General features: G+C 36.2%; 1 protein-coding gene across 1 annotated transcript in view; it reads right to left on the bottom strand.

Annotated features, from left to right (window-relative positions):
- Positions 1 to 16,460, bottom strand: part of LOC113237259 (integrin alpha-PS3-like) — a 47,768-nt gene that overhangs the window by 4,511 nt on the left and 26,797 nt on the right. The window contains exons 8-21 of the mRNA XM_026473646.1: positions 15,746 to 15,834; positions 13,891 to 14,118; positions 12,019 to 12,127; positions 11,508 to 11,693; positions 10,558 to 10,655; positions 9,599 to 9,695; positions 7,861 to 8,009; positions 6,654 to 6,841; positions 4,838 to 5,039; positions 3,526 to 3,677; positions 2,393 to 2,468; positions 1,152 to 1,223; positions 938 to 1,067; positions 683 to 758 (exon numbers count right to left, since the gene is read on the bottom strand). Coding sequence (XP_026329431.1) covers positions 683 to 758; positions 938 to 1,067; positions 1,152 to 1,223; positions 2,393 to 2,468; positions 3,526 to 3,677; positions 4,838 to 5,039; positions 6,654 to 6,841; positions 7,861 to 8,009; positions 9,599 to 9,695; positions 10,558 to 10,655; positions 11,508 to 11,693; positions 12,019 to 12,127; positions 13,891 to 14,118; positions 15,746 to 15,834 — 1,852 coding nt within the window. The remainder of the gene's footprint in view (positions 1 to 682; positions 759 to 937; positions 1,068 to 1,151; positions 1,224 to 2,392; positions 2,469 to 3,525; positions 3,678 to 4,837; positions 5,040 to 6,653; positions 6,842 to 7,860; positions 8,010 to 9,598; positions 9,696 to 10,557; positions 10,656 to 11,507; positions 11,694 to 12,018; positions 12,128 to 13,890; positions 14,119 to 15,745; positions 15,835 to 16,460) is intronic.

The raw sequence follows: 16,460 nt of genomic DNA, 5'->3' as shown, positions 1-16,460 counted from the left end.
AAATTATGAGTCAGAATTTTGTAAAAATACTTCCATCGTGATTAGAACTACCCTTATTTAAATTACTTGATATCAATTGTATATTTTAAGAGAAAAAAAAAATACTGAAAATGGACGGATGTAACGGGGCAAAAAAGATTTGATATTAATTTAAAATTTGTGTGAAAATCCTAATTAGGTTCGTGTCAGACATTCTGTCAAAATAAATGGAACCCCTCATGGAAGAATGGCATAGATGAAGTTACGTCAAAAATGTTTATTGCTCCATTAGATACAGAAAAATATATTATAACCCACATCCTCTTCAATTCTTGTAACTCTATCGATTATATCCGAAATTCCAAATTATCACACAAATTTAGTTGTAGTAGAAATAAGACGGATTAAACCGAAATGGTTACCTGGGTGATCAACAATACATACAAAACACACAAATATTTTGCACTAACATACATTTTTTATACAAATATACATTTTTCTTGTTCTATAATCAATACATCATTGTATTTGTTGCCATTTTTCTATTAATCCGGAAATATATCATTTCTGCACGCCGTGGGTTTTTATACTTTGGTGGGCCATGGTCTTTATGAGTAAAATGTTGTCGGTGTAATATTCTTGTTTTCCACATTTGAGTCCATATGAATCAATGGACTTTGACCGGTCCATATATTATTCTTACCTTACAGATTTCTTTGTATTATCATAATAAAGAGAGAGGCTTGTAGTTATGTTACTCTTGCCATCCACGATTTTATCTGAAAAAAAAAAAAACATTTCAATATTCATAATAAATAATATCGATAAACGTAAAATACGAATAAAAAGCAACTTCTAGAAGGAATATATTCGTATTATGCAAACCTACCTGTTTATTCGTAACAAGTTTTTAATGAAAATATAATTTAAAAATAATATGTTTCACAAAGGCACTTACTTATTAATGGTGATTTAGGGGGAACATCTATAACAACATTTACGATTATTTGCTCATTCTTCCGAAGCCATGTTATTATGCACTCTGCCGTATCTACCATTATGATACATTCTTGATCTCCAATAGACACCTGTGGAGATTTACTTATGATAAAACTAATTATTAAGAAATACAACAATTACAGGCACTGTTACTGCTTTAACTTGGTACTAACCAAAGTTATTGTGTCCGGTTGTAGAGTGACCACACATATTAAGTTCTGTCTGTTGGAACCTAAGTTTATAATCTGAAAACAATATCGTATTAGTATCTCAATTACAACGATATTCTTAGCGGTTCTATCGGTATAAAAGCAAGGTCTATCAAATAATGGCGCATTTACACCGGGCCGTCTGCCGACCTTCGGCAGACTACTTCGCCTTGCCGAAGGCGACGTACCTAGTCGCTTCGTCCGGTTTCGGCTGCAAACTGCCGTCGTCAGACATCTCCCTGTTTACACCAGGCAGCTTGCTGCCTTCGACGGGCAAACGAAGAACGCCTGACGGCTTGGTGTAAATGCGCCATAATAAAGGTAACGCGGTGGTTTTGGTTTTCAAAATGGCGAGACTGAAATTTGCAAGCTTCGCCAAGTAACAGTGCGAAGAAACCATGTAAACAAAATGCATTTAGAGAATCTGCCGATTTTAAAGTATAAGTTAAGATTTTATTGGATGCCAGGATGTTTCACAACCATGACATTCAGTTATATTTTGTGAAGTTACTCCACTAGTTTGTTATAATTATTAAACAAAGATCAATCACTTAGAAAAAAATCATTTCGATCGGGTTGGATTCGAACCAACACGTCTCCCAGCAAACGGTGCCAGACGCTATGTCAACTAAGCCACGGAACGAACCAGCCAACACAAAAATTTAATATTATGGTGGTGAAACAACGCATTGAATAAAACTTGATTACAATTATTAAGGTGAAGACTCTAGTCAGCGGCGGACACCTGTAAAGGTACCTCCCTGAGAAAGAAAAAACTTTCATAGTTTTCTCACAGATGGCGCTTAGGCAAAAAGTCATTAAAAACCAAAAAAGCAAGGATCTGCCACAAATACATAGAAAAATTCGTGAGGTCCGTTGGTTCGTTCCGTGGCATAGTTGACATAGAGTCTGGCAAGGTTTGCTGCGATTTTAAGGTCGTCAGAGTAGTAAGTCGTTTAATTGGAAGCCACTGTATTCAACTAGAGTGAGAAATTTTAAAAGTTAAAGAGAGAAATTAAACGTGGCATGATTCGGAAATTGCCAATACGATATAATTATTTAGAGTTGTCATAAAAAATATCTATTGTATACCACACTGAAATATCGGGAGAAGCATAAAAAATCATACCACTATAAGAAACCATTGACTACAGATAATCCTTATATACAAAAGTCGTAAATGCTAAATTTATAAAAAGGTTTACCGCATAATCGTGCTGTATGTTGGACTTTCCAGATTTGATGAATTGTTCTTTATCTATACTAAAATTTGACTCTGATCTGAAATGGAATGTAACAAAATTGGAGAATAAATAGAAATACGAAGAAACACTGTTGATTATTTGAAAAAAAGACGAATGCTACTGCATTATCCATATTTAAGAAATGAAGAAGGTTTCATAAATATAAATGATATCAATAATAGGGATGCCGCAAACGTCTGCAAATGCGGATGCGCATATTTTTAAATATCTGCATCCAATAGCCGCAAAAATCGATGTAAAGTTTTCATAATATCAAGTGACGGGCCGAACAACTCGTGGGCCTGGTGGCAAGCGACACACCTGTTCATAACAGTGCCACTCAGAGCTTTAAACAGTAATGACCGCAGGGGCACTGCCACTAAGCCCGTCACCCTGAGACATAAGTTGACAAGTCTCATGTGCATGTAATTTCACCAAAATTAAGTGAGTTTTTGCGGATGCGAATATTTTGCAGGATAAGATTCGGCAACGAGTGATAGGCAACGACCTGTTTGTTTTCTAAACAAATAAATAGTTATTGAGTTTACGTTGATTTGAGTAAGCGCATGGTAGTTGGGAACATATTGTTTGAATTTAAATTGATTTTCGTCACAGCTTATTCATTTTCATTAGTAATTTCAAGTATAAACGATGCTGTTACCGTTAAAAAGTGTTATTTGAAACTTTTTCACTCAAGATAACCCAAAGTGAACAGCTTTTTAGTAGCGCGGGTTTTACGTTCTACTTAAAAATAGACTACCTAGTCGCTAAAAGCTGCAAAATTGTTATTTAAAAGTGTAATTTGCCCATCAGAAACTTTCAATATTAATAAATGTACTATTCCATCTACGTCTTTTCTAATTCAATGATCAACAGACTTGATCGGCAGTTGTGGATCAAGTTTTTTTCATAATAAATGTTTTGAAAAAAGAAACCCTATTTTTTCACACATCCGCATTTGCAGATTTGAAAACATTCGCATCCGCATCCGCATCTGTAAATGTTATCATAGCCCACATCCGCGGCATCCCTAATCAGCAATATAGATGTAGAATTTTTACGTAAAGCTCTTTCCAAGTCAGCTATTAATTTACCCTGTGAGTTTTATGATGGAGTCATGTCTCAAATTGATAATCATGTAGGTACTGTTGCTGACTTTGACGCCATGGTTGAACAACTCAACTTCCAATGTTATTGATTTGCTATCGGTAGTGAGCATCGTCACGTTTAATGTTATGTCTACAGTCTGAAAAACATATAAGTTAGCTAAACTGAATTCATCTGGAGACACTAAGAATAAAAAAATTAAAAGCTATTCCCAAAAATCACAATATAATATGAACATACTACATTGAGTCACATGGTTGGACCTGGTTATATGTTGGTAGAATTTAGAAGATATAACCTGGATTATATACAAGCTGAATATATTTTTTCTTACAAAATTGTTTACGTGTGTAATTTATTTGTGTGTTATCAAAATAATATTATTAGTGCTAGTTTTAATGACTTTGTTGAAAGTTTTTGTAAGTATTTAAGCATATTTGTAAACAACACAGATGTAATAAAGGCGACTTGAAACATTATTGATATCTATACTGTAGGAGCCAATAGTAAGAGTTAATTTTATAAGGTTCGATAATGAATTTCATCGTCTAGAATTACATAGTCGTTAAATTGTAGTTGAAATTTGTTGAGTGTAAATACATTTCTGAATTTAAAATTTGAATTAGAATAAAAAGTGTGTGTCAATTTGCTTTAGGGGCTTATTTCCATATGATCACCCAAAACCGATCCCCTGGGGTATCCGTTTTATTTTAAATTATTTTCTATTCCCATCGGATCCCCAATGCAGTGGATCAAGAATAAATATTAATATTTTATTCCCACCTGATAACCTGGTACTTCCAAGTTTATTTTTGGTAGGTACTGTGGTACAGCCAACAGGAAAATGTATCTATCTCATGAAGAAAATGTATCTATCTCATGAAGAAAATGTATATCATTTTATGTGATAATCATAACATTAAACTAGATTTTAAATATTGCTCAAGACTGATTTATGTTTGTGATTAGCAATATACCAATATTAATGACCTGTCACAAAAAAAATATTGTCTGTGATAATTGTAACATTTGATCATAATTCCTCAATAAATGAATATTTGACTTCAAAACTTCTTTTTCTATAAATTTTAAATATAAAATATAGAGGGGATCAGTTGCAATTTTAAATTGGCGGTGGATCAGTTTTGGGGACCAGATGGGAATATAATCGCTTTAGGCCAGGACTATGTTCAATAGTCTCTTTAGGATAGATAACAGCAGCTGTCTGACTTCTAACATTACGGTTTATTTGCAAAACTGTGGGTGATATTATGACGTGTTAATGAAATCTTCTCTTACCCAATTTCCACCCCTCTTTATCACATCGGGCAGTGAGCACACCATCATATGGCCGTCAGGTGCCTGACATGTACTTGATTTTTCATAAACACCGACTCCTGAAAGATGCACGCGCAAGCTTGGCTTGTACGCCGTGTTGCCATTGTTTGTTACTGTGATATTTACCGTTTCTTTGTCCGTTGATCCAATTAGATAATCCTGGCTGCGAAATGCGAACAAAAATAAATTACCTCATTACGTAAGTACTGTAGCAGGCTGGTTCAGGTTATATTTAGAATTGTATAAATAATAGAAGGTTGTTGTACTGTTGTTTGGACAAAACTTTCAAATTGAATACACGTAGTAAAGTTTTATTTATGAATATAATCCTCGTTTCTCATTGAAATGTGCCTCTCGCTACGCTAACCCACATTCCTAATTTCCATTATATGTTAATTTAGTAGCTTAAATGTCAATGAGAATGTTAAGTAAATATATTGAATTGCATTATAAACTGATCTTTAAGAAAAATAGTAACCTACATACAATATAATAATATTATTTAAAATAAAAAAAATCCGATAAATTAAAAAAGAGCGCTGGATTAGCCATATTTTAAACCTAAAGTGAAAGGAACACGTGCTCGGGGCGCTAGTGACATCGTCAGGTAGGTGATTGTATACACGATGGCTCATTGCATGAATGGTCCGAGTCGCCTCCTCCAGTCGGCGAAGATCGCCGCGGAGGCGGCTTTCGTATCGCAGTGTGTACCGCTCATTGTCGCATCTCTGTGCGAACTGATACAAGTGATTACGTGCACACATGGCTATCTGGAGTATCAGCAGACAGGGAAGCGTCAGTATCCTTAAAGACGTAAAGTACGACCGTATGCACTCATCATTAGAAATACGCACCACGGCCCGTATTGCACGTCTCTGTAGCCGGAAAACACGCTCCCAATCCACCGCATTTCCCCAAAATTCTATGCCATATTCTAGTACCGATTGTACGGAGGCAAAATAGCATGCACGAACTCTAGCTTTTGTAAGTGTCGCAGAGAGACGACTTAGAGCAAAGCATGCTTTCGCAAGTTTTCACATTGATGGTCAATGTGTTGCTCTTAAGTCAATGCTTGATCTACTTGGAAACCAAGGAAAGATACCATCTGCACTTGCTCTATACGCACACCGTCTACGCTGAGTATAAGTGGTCGGCGGGGCCTACCAGAAAGGTCGAAACTCATGAATTGCGTCTTTGTAAGATTTAGTATCAATCCGTTGCTCCGAAACCAGCCTGTCAGGTTATATGCAACAGAGTTGAACTGCCGTTCTAACGGTCTAGACTCGGTTCAGTAATAACTGCTGCTACATCATCTGCATACATAAAATTTCTGCCTGCTCTATAGCATCAGGCAGGTCATTTAGGAGGATAGAGTAAGCCAGGTTAGACAACGAAGATGCTTGCGGGACACCTATTGCGGTACGAATAGTACGAACGGAAGAATATAGAAAACCATGAGCGAATTTCATTATCTAAGCTTAGTTTTTCATGGCATTCACACCGGCAAAAAGTCTAACGATCCACTTAATGAAAAGTGGTAACCGTAGCCTAAAAAAATTCCGACATTATGGATTTTCCATATATTGCTGATGCGTTGCTGGCCTTGAAACATGAGATCTGTAGTCTCCTGTGCTTAAGTTGTTTCTCTCAATCCTTCAATAAACAGCAGCAACCTTCCTAAAACAACAGGACTTCTTTGCGGAAAAAATAGGTTAGGTCCAGGAGAGTCTTGTCACAAGAATAGATACACCTTCCGTATGTTTTTGAAAATACTTACCTTAAACTAGTAAAAACAGTATAGTTCAGCGCAGATGCATAATTGAACATTTTGCTGACATTGACTTGCGACCGACTCTTTTTCTTATCCAAAACCACTAGTCTTGGATTGAACGTCGTTCTGTTAAAAGGGTCTTGCAACAGCTTGGCCGATATGTGGAATTCTATTGGTTTATCGTAATCCCCTTCCTGAAGTAAAATTACGTTGTATTTTAAAGTAAATTTTGATCATACTTCTACAGTGCCTAAAGCACAAATGAGATCCTAATAGATTTTTAAGACTTTCATATTTATACTAAATGGAATCATTAATCACAGATTTTTTTTATAACATCAAATGACGGGACGAACAAGTCGTGCTTGGTGGCAGAAATTGGGAAGGTGGCAGTACTACCCTGGACGAACTCTTTCATAAGGAGCTCTACTGCTACTGGTTCCTTATGACGGTATGATTTGTTTTAATATCTTTATGGTCATGGGTTGACTGGCTAATTGTAGATGACGCCTTTAAAATAGACATATCTGCCAACTCTTTCGCTATCGACGACGACCTTAATCTTGATTTCTTGTGGCGTCACTGACTGCTTTCCGACAAACCACACAACGAAAGAGGGTAGACAGATATGTCTGTCTGCCACTGACCAGACAACCCGTGATCATGGAGCGTGTTTCAGTTCCGAAATATTGGGAAAACAAAAAGAAATCATACCGTGGGAAGAAACTTATAATTAATAATTATTTAGATGCAAGGTTAAAAAAAGTAAATTTAAATATTACTGACAGTATTCTCCCGTTCCACGACAAAGCGCTGGTATCAGGCAAAATGTACAACAGAGTATTTAAACAAAGCAATCAACGGTGTCAGGATGTTACTGCCGATAATGCTTGGTCGGGGTCACTAAACTCGGATCTCTACCTTCAGTGTAATCAATTAATCATTAGATTCACTTAGTCAATAAGGGTAGTACCTATAGTCAAATCTACAGTACCACACCTATGCTCATGAAACTTTATGCTTTACGAAATTCATGTATTTACTTGATCGCGGTCAATCGCAAATTAACTTAGAGGTGAAGAGACAAAGATATGAGGTCACTGGCTCTGAAATATTGCTAAGCAAAACATATCATGCTCGGCAGCATGAGACGTTTTGCTTAGAATTCCAAACGTCTTTTTTGGAACCTTGTAATGTTAATGATACTACTTACAGAAGGAACAGAAACAAAAATATTGTTGCAGTATTTGTCTTCAGATGGTCGAGTTCTCAGATTAACATCAAAAGTGTATATTGCAGTGTCGACGGATTCGTTTCTCATTCTAACATGAGGATGATTTAACGTAACATTGACTAAAATAGCTGAAAACAAGATAAAATATTTTTCGAAAGAGTAATTAACCTTTTGTTTTATGATATCAAGTATAGGGACGAAGAACTTGTGCATCTGGTGGTAAGCAACACCTGTGTTCATAGCAGTTGTAGCGCCACAAGAGTTTTAAATCGTACGACCTATGGGGCACCGTCATTGCGCCCGTCACCCTGGGACATAATTTGACAAGTCCCATGTGTCTGTAATTTTACCAGCACCAACACAAATCGAAATATAGTAATGCTCACATTACTGCTTAGCGGCAGAAATAGATATGATGACAGTACTTCCCTGGATAAACTCTTTCACAAGAAGCTCCTACGGCCGGTAAGTTTAATCACAATGTTTTACTTCACCGTTAACGCAAGTTATACGTATACTAAAGTCACACTTGTATACCATTTACATATTTACATATTATTTTACATATTTAATGCTGTTTTCCCAACAATACCAAAAGCGCGGCCTTGGTTGGCACACGTACGTAAAATTCTTTGTTTATACGATCTCGGCGTACCCATTTATCAATAAAACACAGTTTCGAAGGCCTCATGAAACAACTTGTCACTTTCTTAACGTAGTGATAGACCGACTAAACCACGACTAGACCTAACCTTAATTTATTATTGGTACTATTTTTTCGGCATTATTTCTACAAATTGAGGAATTGTGCTATCTATTATTACAACTGACTCCGTTTTTCATTCATTAAAACATTTTCCCCCTTTGTTTGTTACGTAATGACGAATTTGTGACACTGATAGTTCTGGGAAAGATAAAAGGGAAAAGAAAGAGAGGAACACCAAGAATGGCGTATAGTGAATAAATAAAGAAGAAGATCGAAGTGAGCAGCTACAAAAAGGTCGAGGAGCTGGTTTATGAATCGTGAGGAGTGGAGGAGGCTAAACCGACAACAGTCTGGCTCTTAAATAGAATGACGATGACTACGTATTCAATAGACAGTGAAGCTCGAGCGATCTCAAATTAGATTAAATATATATAGGCAGTGGTCTCCTTTTGTGAAGCGGTGATGCTCCAGAAGGAGGTCGCTGAACGTGATCGGAAGAGGGCCGATCCATTCGCGGCTGCGGGCGATCGAATAAGTTTGACAGGCGCGAGGAGGACGACGGAGCGGTGTGGCCCGCTTCGTAGTGAGGAGGGGAGGGGGAGGACGTAGCTCCTCTTAGGTGCTGGGGGGTTCCGGTGCGCAAAGTCGATCCTGGATCCCTCCTACTAGAGCACTTGAGAAGCTATGTTGGGGTTTTTATCGGTACAAGTACCTCCCCGCTACATACAAGCTGCTCCCGCGGCGGAGAGCTATCCTAGGAGGATTTGCCCACGAAAAAAAAACAGATTAAATACATATTGGTTAACAAATTTTAAATTAAAAAAAAAATTTAAAATAAATCGATTACTATCTAGCGTCTTTACGCCTATCATTTCATTCATAATCACGTACAATAAGTAACTCCAAAAGTTACATGTTACGTTCTACAGGTGGGTGATATTATTTTTCGTGACTACAGCAGCTACTAGCTATTCTTGCAGTAAGTGTATTAAAAAAGAAATAAGTACTCACTGCTTTCTATAATATTGGGTTTTTCTGATCGAATCACTTTAAGGCAGGTTTTGAACATAAAAGAAGTGTTCTTTGTAAGCACCTCTTGTGTTTGCGCCTGTGGAAAAATAAAACTTTAATGAGTTTTATATTACTCTTAAAATAAAACTGAAATGACGATTTTCGTCGTTGTTGTCGATGTGGTAGGCTGCTTTTTGTGAAAACCTTTTATTTATAATGAAAATATGATCTAATCAGATCTCAAAACGCCATTGATTGATAAAACAAAAAAAAAGCAAAGGTGACCTCTACTGACCACCATTGCTTACGCGCAAATACTACTTAAGGTGGTAACGCGTCGATTTTGTTGATAGATCACCTACCATGTGTTTACGTGTGCAATTTATGCAATATACGTACTATATTACAGTGCAAATCCGCATATGTAGTATTGGTAAAAAGCGCGTATCTGCTCCAAACCAAATTTCACAGGAGAGGGATTTAACGTTATTACTATGTTATTTCAATGGCTACGACTTCCATTTTTGCACAGTAAGTATTTATTTATGTCGTCTACCGACTGATAATAATAGATTCCCGTAAATCACGCTAATTTGGTTGCCACGACATTTACGCGCATTTGATTCGAAATGGAGATTCATAATCGAATGCTAGTTACGCATTATACCCGACGATATATCATTGTCAAATATCCTATGCGGTCGCTAGCGAATACCAAAACCGTAAACTCGTGGTAGTGGCACTAGTCAAAATATTATCAGACATTAATTCAAACAGACAAATCAAATGAGGTGTCAACCAAATGTGCGTAACATTTTTTTCCATACTCTAAGGTAACAAGAGTAGAATAGAGCATATACACAGCATCATGGATTAGTCATTCAGATACTCTTTACATCTCTGACGTGGGAAACTACTCGTAAAAGCTATTTTTAGTTAATAGATAATATATAAAGTACCGTCAAATCAGGAATTTCGGCTTCAATTTCGATCGCGACTGACGCCATACACCTTAGAAGGGTTACCCTGTTATTACCAGGTGAACCAATTGCAAGTTCTGTAAATCAATTCATAATTGGTAAAGATATAATTAAAATTCTTAAGAGTCTATACAAACTCAAATGGTGTTGGTTGATTTCGCATAACAGTGAAAGTGTCGATTCAATCACTTTGGAGAAATATGTAGTAAAATTGAGAATATACACTGATTACTGATACAGTGTGAAATTACTATTCCTAAAAAATTACAAGATAGAAAAAAACCACAAGAAAACAGCTGTGTTCAATGCGTACTTTACATACACTAATGTTTTCTTGAACATCAACTGAATTAAACAGAACACCTATAGCATAACGATATACATTTTTGAAATGGCTGTAATTTCGTTTGTAAAAAAATAAATTCTGAAATAAAGCCAGTGTCCCTGTCGTTCGGCCTAAGCAAAAAGAACAGTGCTAGTAGTTTAGAATAATAACGCATAGAAACCTAATCCGCACACGCTAAGTGAGGCAAATTGAAGCGCGCCAAAAGGGCCTACACGAGCGGGCGGGCCTTCAGTGCTCAAGGTCAACTTGCACCGCGAACAGATCAAGAATTTTAGCTAAAAATTACGAAAGAGTGTAAAAATACGTCAGACAAACATAAAATAGATACTAACATCACATTCCACAAGGAAGTAACGCGTTTCAACTTGTATTTTTATATAAATATTCACTAAAACCGAAAATGAACCTACTACTAAAACTAGCCTACATGAATTTGATTTTTGCCTCACTTGTGACAGTTCGTTTGATATGAAACTATCATTCTATGCGTTATTATTCTAAGGCTAGTAGGTCAAAATTTTCATTCGAGCTGAGATAGTATCGACTCGTAAGTACTTAAAACTCTTATTTTTGCATAACTCACCATTGCATCCATTTTCGTCATAGTCCTGTAACGGAGAGAGACTGAGGCCAAAGTACTCATCCGGAGTATCTCCCTCGAGCCTCTGAAGCCAGGGTACTTCCGTCAGTTCCTTCAGTAGCTCACCGCCAGAGTACAGATAAACTACTCCGCGACCTTCGTTTTCGTATGGTGCTGCGATCGCGATTTCTGGTATAATTTAAGGTACATGAAATTTTATACGTTTTAATAAGACTATATCTCCCGGGAATTATAAAAATGCTTATAATATTTTCGTTTTTAACCGACTTCATAAAAGGAGGAGGTTCTTAATTCGACTGTATGGTTTTTTGTATGTATTTTGCCGATACAGGGCAGGATATTTCTAGGTTAGAATTTTTTGCGAAATATCTGTTCTAAATTTATGATTTTCTTGCGCATGGCTCAGTTTCTACTATAATACTGGCAGGATTACGCATCATCTTTTGATTTGAGTTAGTGTGATGAAGGAAGCTATTAAAAGACTCGTACGTACCATCAAAATTGTCACCGGTCAAATCCCCTACACTGGCAATTGCGCTGCCGAAGTAGCCGCCATTTTTGTAGCCCTTCAGTACTCTCCTTTCGCTTGCTTCTAGTATCTTCTGAAAATGATAACAGAAATATGTGGGCATATAGTCCATTCGTGCTAGGAATACAGAAGAACGTTGACCAGTCAAATGGTTTTATTAACAGCGAAATGTGGTATGAAGTTACATAAAATGCGTTTTAAACGCGAATACAAAAAACATTTTTTGTCGGAACATAATGTTCTGCCACACGCCGCTAGATGGCGTTGATACATTTTTGTTCATTTCTTGCTTTTACAAAAAAAGCCACAATGTTCACCAACACCTATGCATCTTGCTCTGATTATTTTTTATGGAACAGCGGATTAGATCGCACACTTCGTTTTCTTCAGAATTACAAAAAATGTAAACAAAGAAGCAGTGATCGTAAACCTTTTTCTTCAGTCAACAAATACATACACAAATAACAATATAATAACAAATACTGTAAAGGAAAACATCGTCGGAATTGATGACAAATGGCATTTTCCGAAATAATCGATTCGACACTTTCACTGACAACCAAAGCCATTTCATGTAATAAACAAATAAAATGGTTTATTTGTTCATTTTACATGACATAATCCAGAAACTAATGTTTTCTTTAAGTCTTGATAGGGCCTGTGTCAGGAAACACAGCTCTTCTATAATATTAATACGCATACATTGCTCTTATGTTATTTAAACAATAAGAAAGAAACTACTTTAATCTCTAAACTGGTGTTACAACTACCAAAAATGTAAGTTAATACATTTACTTTTAACTTTATAGACTAAAAATAAATTAACCTATATGTTAGTTTGTGTAAGTATGTGTGAGTGTGTGTGTGTGTGTGTGTGTGTCAGACTCTCAACTGATTTCAATTCATTTGGTACATATGTAACTTCAATGAAAATATAATTTTGCTATGGTAACCTAGAGCTGATCTGCTGATGGAAATGGCATACAGATGAGACGAACTCCTCGAAGGACGAACAGTGTATAGCGGTTACTTTGTATTTTAAGTTCTTTTATTTCGCGACACACACGTTCGTTGCTCATCTCGACTCCAGGGCTCATTGAAAACCAGCGCCACAGTGAATTATGACTATGACATAAGCTGAATGAAGTCCTTTTGCGTACGCCACAACCGCACACATGACAGTACAAAATTTATACTCTGTATATTTTGTTTCTTGTTAGTTTTGTGTTAATTTATGTACTTTTTTGTTTTATAGTATTTTTTTGTTTTGTTTATTCATTTTTTAATTTTATTTTGCTTGTCTCTGTTATCAATATTTTTTTATATCTTTTTTTTTCCATCTCACCTGATAGAAAGTGACGATGAGGTCGACGATGGAGCATGCACAACTAAATAATGCCTATTCACTCTCGTCTTGAAAAGGTCCAAGTTATAACGTTCAGGGAATTAGTCTGCAGGCAGGGAATTCCACTCCATAGCCGTTCGCCATATAAATGTGGAAGCGTAACGCTTCGTGTGAATCTTTGGAATATCCACAACATAGGGGTGGAAGCCAAGCTTACGCCTAGTCTAATCTATGTATTGTGGCGTTGCAATAAATGTCTATTCTATTCTGTTCTATTCTATTATGATGATGGGCTCATATGATTCGTTTGGACAAGGACTGCCATTTGCGTTTTAGTTATCGTTGAGGAGATCGCCGTAACCAATACAGCGAAAGCGAAGATACAAACTTTTTAAGTCGGTTTTTTTATAAAAAATGTTATAATTATTTTGCATGTCGAATAAAGCAATTTTCTAGACTTCCAAAAGTGTCAAGCAAATTGTAATACTTACAGATATACTACTTTCATTCTGTATTCTGAAAGTATACACATAAACAGCACCGACGTCGTAAGATCCAGATCTGTCAACCGTGGAAACCGGTGCACCCACCAGGAGAGCGTCACGGGTGGCTTCTAACTTGGCACTACATAATGCCGCTCCGAATAAAGCTCCTACCTTGTTATGTTTTATACTCTTAAAATTGCGAATTGGTTTTCCTTTACTGTCGAAGAACATTACCTGCAATTAAGTTTTTATTGAATGTCAGGATGTTCCAGCATCATAATATTATTTTCTTTTTAAATTACTCCACTATTTGCTATAATTATTGATACAAAGATCGTTTAAAAAACGAAAAACAACGATCCGACAACAAGCACATATAAAAATTCGTTCCGTGTCTTAATTGGCATAGCGCCTGCCACGGTTTACTAGGAGACGTCGGTTCGAGTCCGGCCTAATCGAAAGGTTCGAATCTTTGTTTTAATAATTATAGCATTGATGCAGTCGGAAAATTGTTTTAGTTAAAAACAAAATTAGATATTATCATGATGAGATAGAATGACATTTCGAAAGATATTGACATATTTTATTGTTCGACGTCGAAATTCACAGACGCTGTTCTAGAAAATGTCTAGAACAGTCTAGAAATGTCTAGAATCAGTAAAAAATAGTAAGTGATTCTAACATTTTAAATTATTAGTATAATAACAATATTACCAAATCTACAATACATTTTCACCACCTGAGACATAAGTTGACAAGTCCCATTACAGGCGAGTGGTGTACTCGTCTGTCAGTCCGTTGAAAATGTAATTTCACCAGCACCCTCACCCTACAAAACCGGCACGCAGTAATGCTCACATTACTGTTTGGCGGCAGAAGTAGGTAAGGTGGCAGTACATCCCTGGACGAACATTTTCACAGGAAGCTTTATTGCAAGTATTGCCCCATTTACGACCAGTTACATTATACGAATCCGCAACGGACGATGTCGGAACTTTTTGCACGAAATAATATACATGCAATAAACCATTGACTTACAATTATATGGACGTCGGGTCCGCGCTAAAAAGTGTCCGCACTTGTAAGGCGCTAAAATCGTATACAGAGCGCGACACTCCGTTTTAGTCTTCATTTGTTCTACGGACAGCGCGATACTGCGATGACATAACAATTTAAATTTCGAATAGGTTGACTTGGGACATTTTTTTCGTGGTTTTTGTATTAGACCCATCGTCCATTTATTTGTAAGTCAATGCAATAAACATAAAAAATTCCGATATGAAAAAAAAAGAAGAGAGAGTTTGAAAAAAAATATTTTGTTGCTGTAAAGAAGAACTTGATGTTTTAAATATATTTTTGTAACTGTTATTGTTGTTTTATTTCCTAAGTAAGTCTGACCGACATAAGAAGTAACTTCTCACTGCTAGGTACTTAGTGAATCATTAAGTAGATCTATAATTGTCTAAGAGCGTGCTCGCCAACAAACTGTTGCCAGTTTGCCAAGAGGCAGACTTCTGTAAAATAAATATATAAAAAAAATGACAACCAAAATAAATGACACTGCGGGTCTAATGTTTGAACTAATGTAGCTTAAGCTGGGTACTCACTAGTGAACTGTACAGTTACCCGTTACCCATTTACACCGGTTACCCGTTGCATGTTTTGTTACTAAAAATCATAGTGTGTACATGGTTCGCGAGCTTGCCACGCAAGTGGAACGCGTACACACTGGGTCTTTGTAACTGCGTCTGTCAGTTACAGTTACAGCTCGCTAATGAATACCCGGCTTTACATCTGTGCAGTAGCAAAAGCATAGGCAGCAGGGAAATAAAATATCAAGTCAATAAACATCTGTACTAACCACTCCTATTCCATCAGTTCCGTACGGACTACTTATTGCGTATATAGCATTATTATCAGCTTTGAAGCGTCCTGACGTAATACTGTAACCTGTGAAAAAGAAACGAACATTATAAAAGAGTTAAGGACACTATGAATAGAGCCAATTAAAATCGCTGTTTATGTCAAAAAAAGGAGACCTTCTAATTTGCGTAGTTTATCGTATTTACCGACTTACAATTTGCCGAAATATAAAAATGTATATAGACAGAACAAGGGGTTACATGCTCCCGGATACGCAGAACACATTACCTAAATACCTTATACAGAAAATTTTAATATGTAAAAACAGGTTGAAGGCATTTTTCATCAAACAATACTCTAGTACTGTTTAATGAAAGAACTTGACATGTACTAATATTATTGGTTATTGTTGTTAATACATACAAAAATTAATTAAGGTAATAAAAATTTAAAATATTATGATTTAGTAGTAGTAACAGTCTACAGTGTCTCTTGTTTAACATTATTTCTTTTTTAGTTTAATGTTTATTTTCGTTTTTCAAAAGGAATGCGCTTATAATACTGTGCGGTGACTGTACCCACCTACGTATAAACCCGTTAAAGGGATTGCAGTAGGTAGGTTAGACTTAAAAAGGATAAATGTATACAATTTCGTGTTGGAAAAAAAGAAAAGAAATGTAGTTTTAACTGATTTATTGAAAAGTAAAACTATA

The sequence above is a fragment of the Hyposmocoma kahamanoa genome, unplaced genomic scaffold (assembly GCF_003589595.1).
Source record: "Hyposmocoma kahamanoa isolate Upper Pololo Valley unplaced genomic scaffold, ASM358959v1 93, whole genome shotgun sequence".
NCBI lineage: Eukaryota > Metazoa > Arthropoda > Insecta > Lepidoptera > Cosmopterigidae > Hyposmocoma > Hyposmocoma kahamanoa.
The sequence above is the reverse complement of the archived record's forward strand: the minus strand, read 5'-3'. Positions and strand labels throughout refer to the sequence as shown.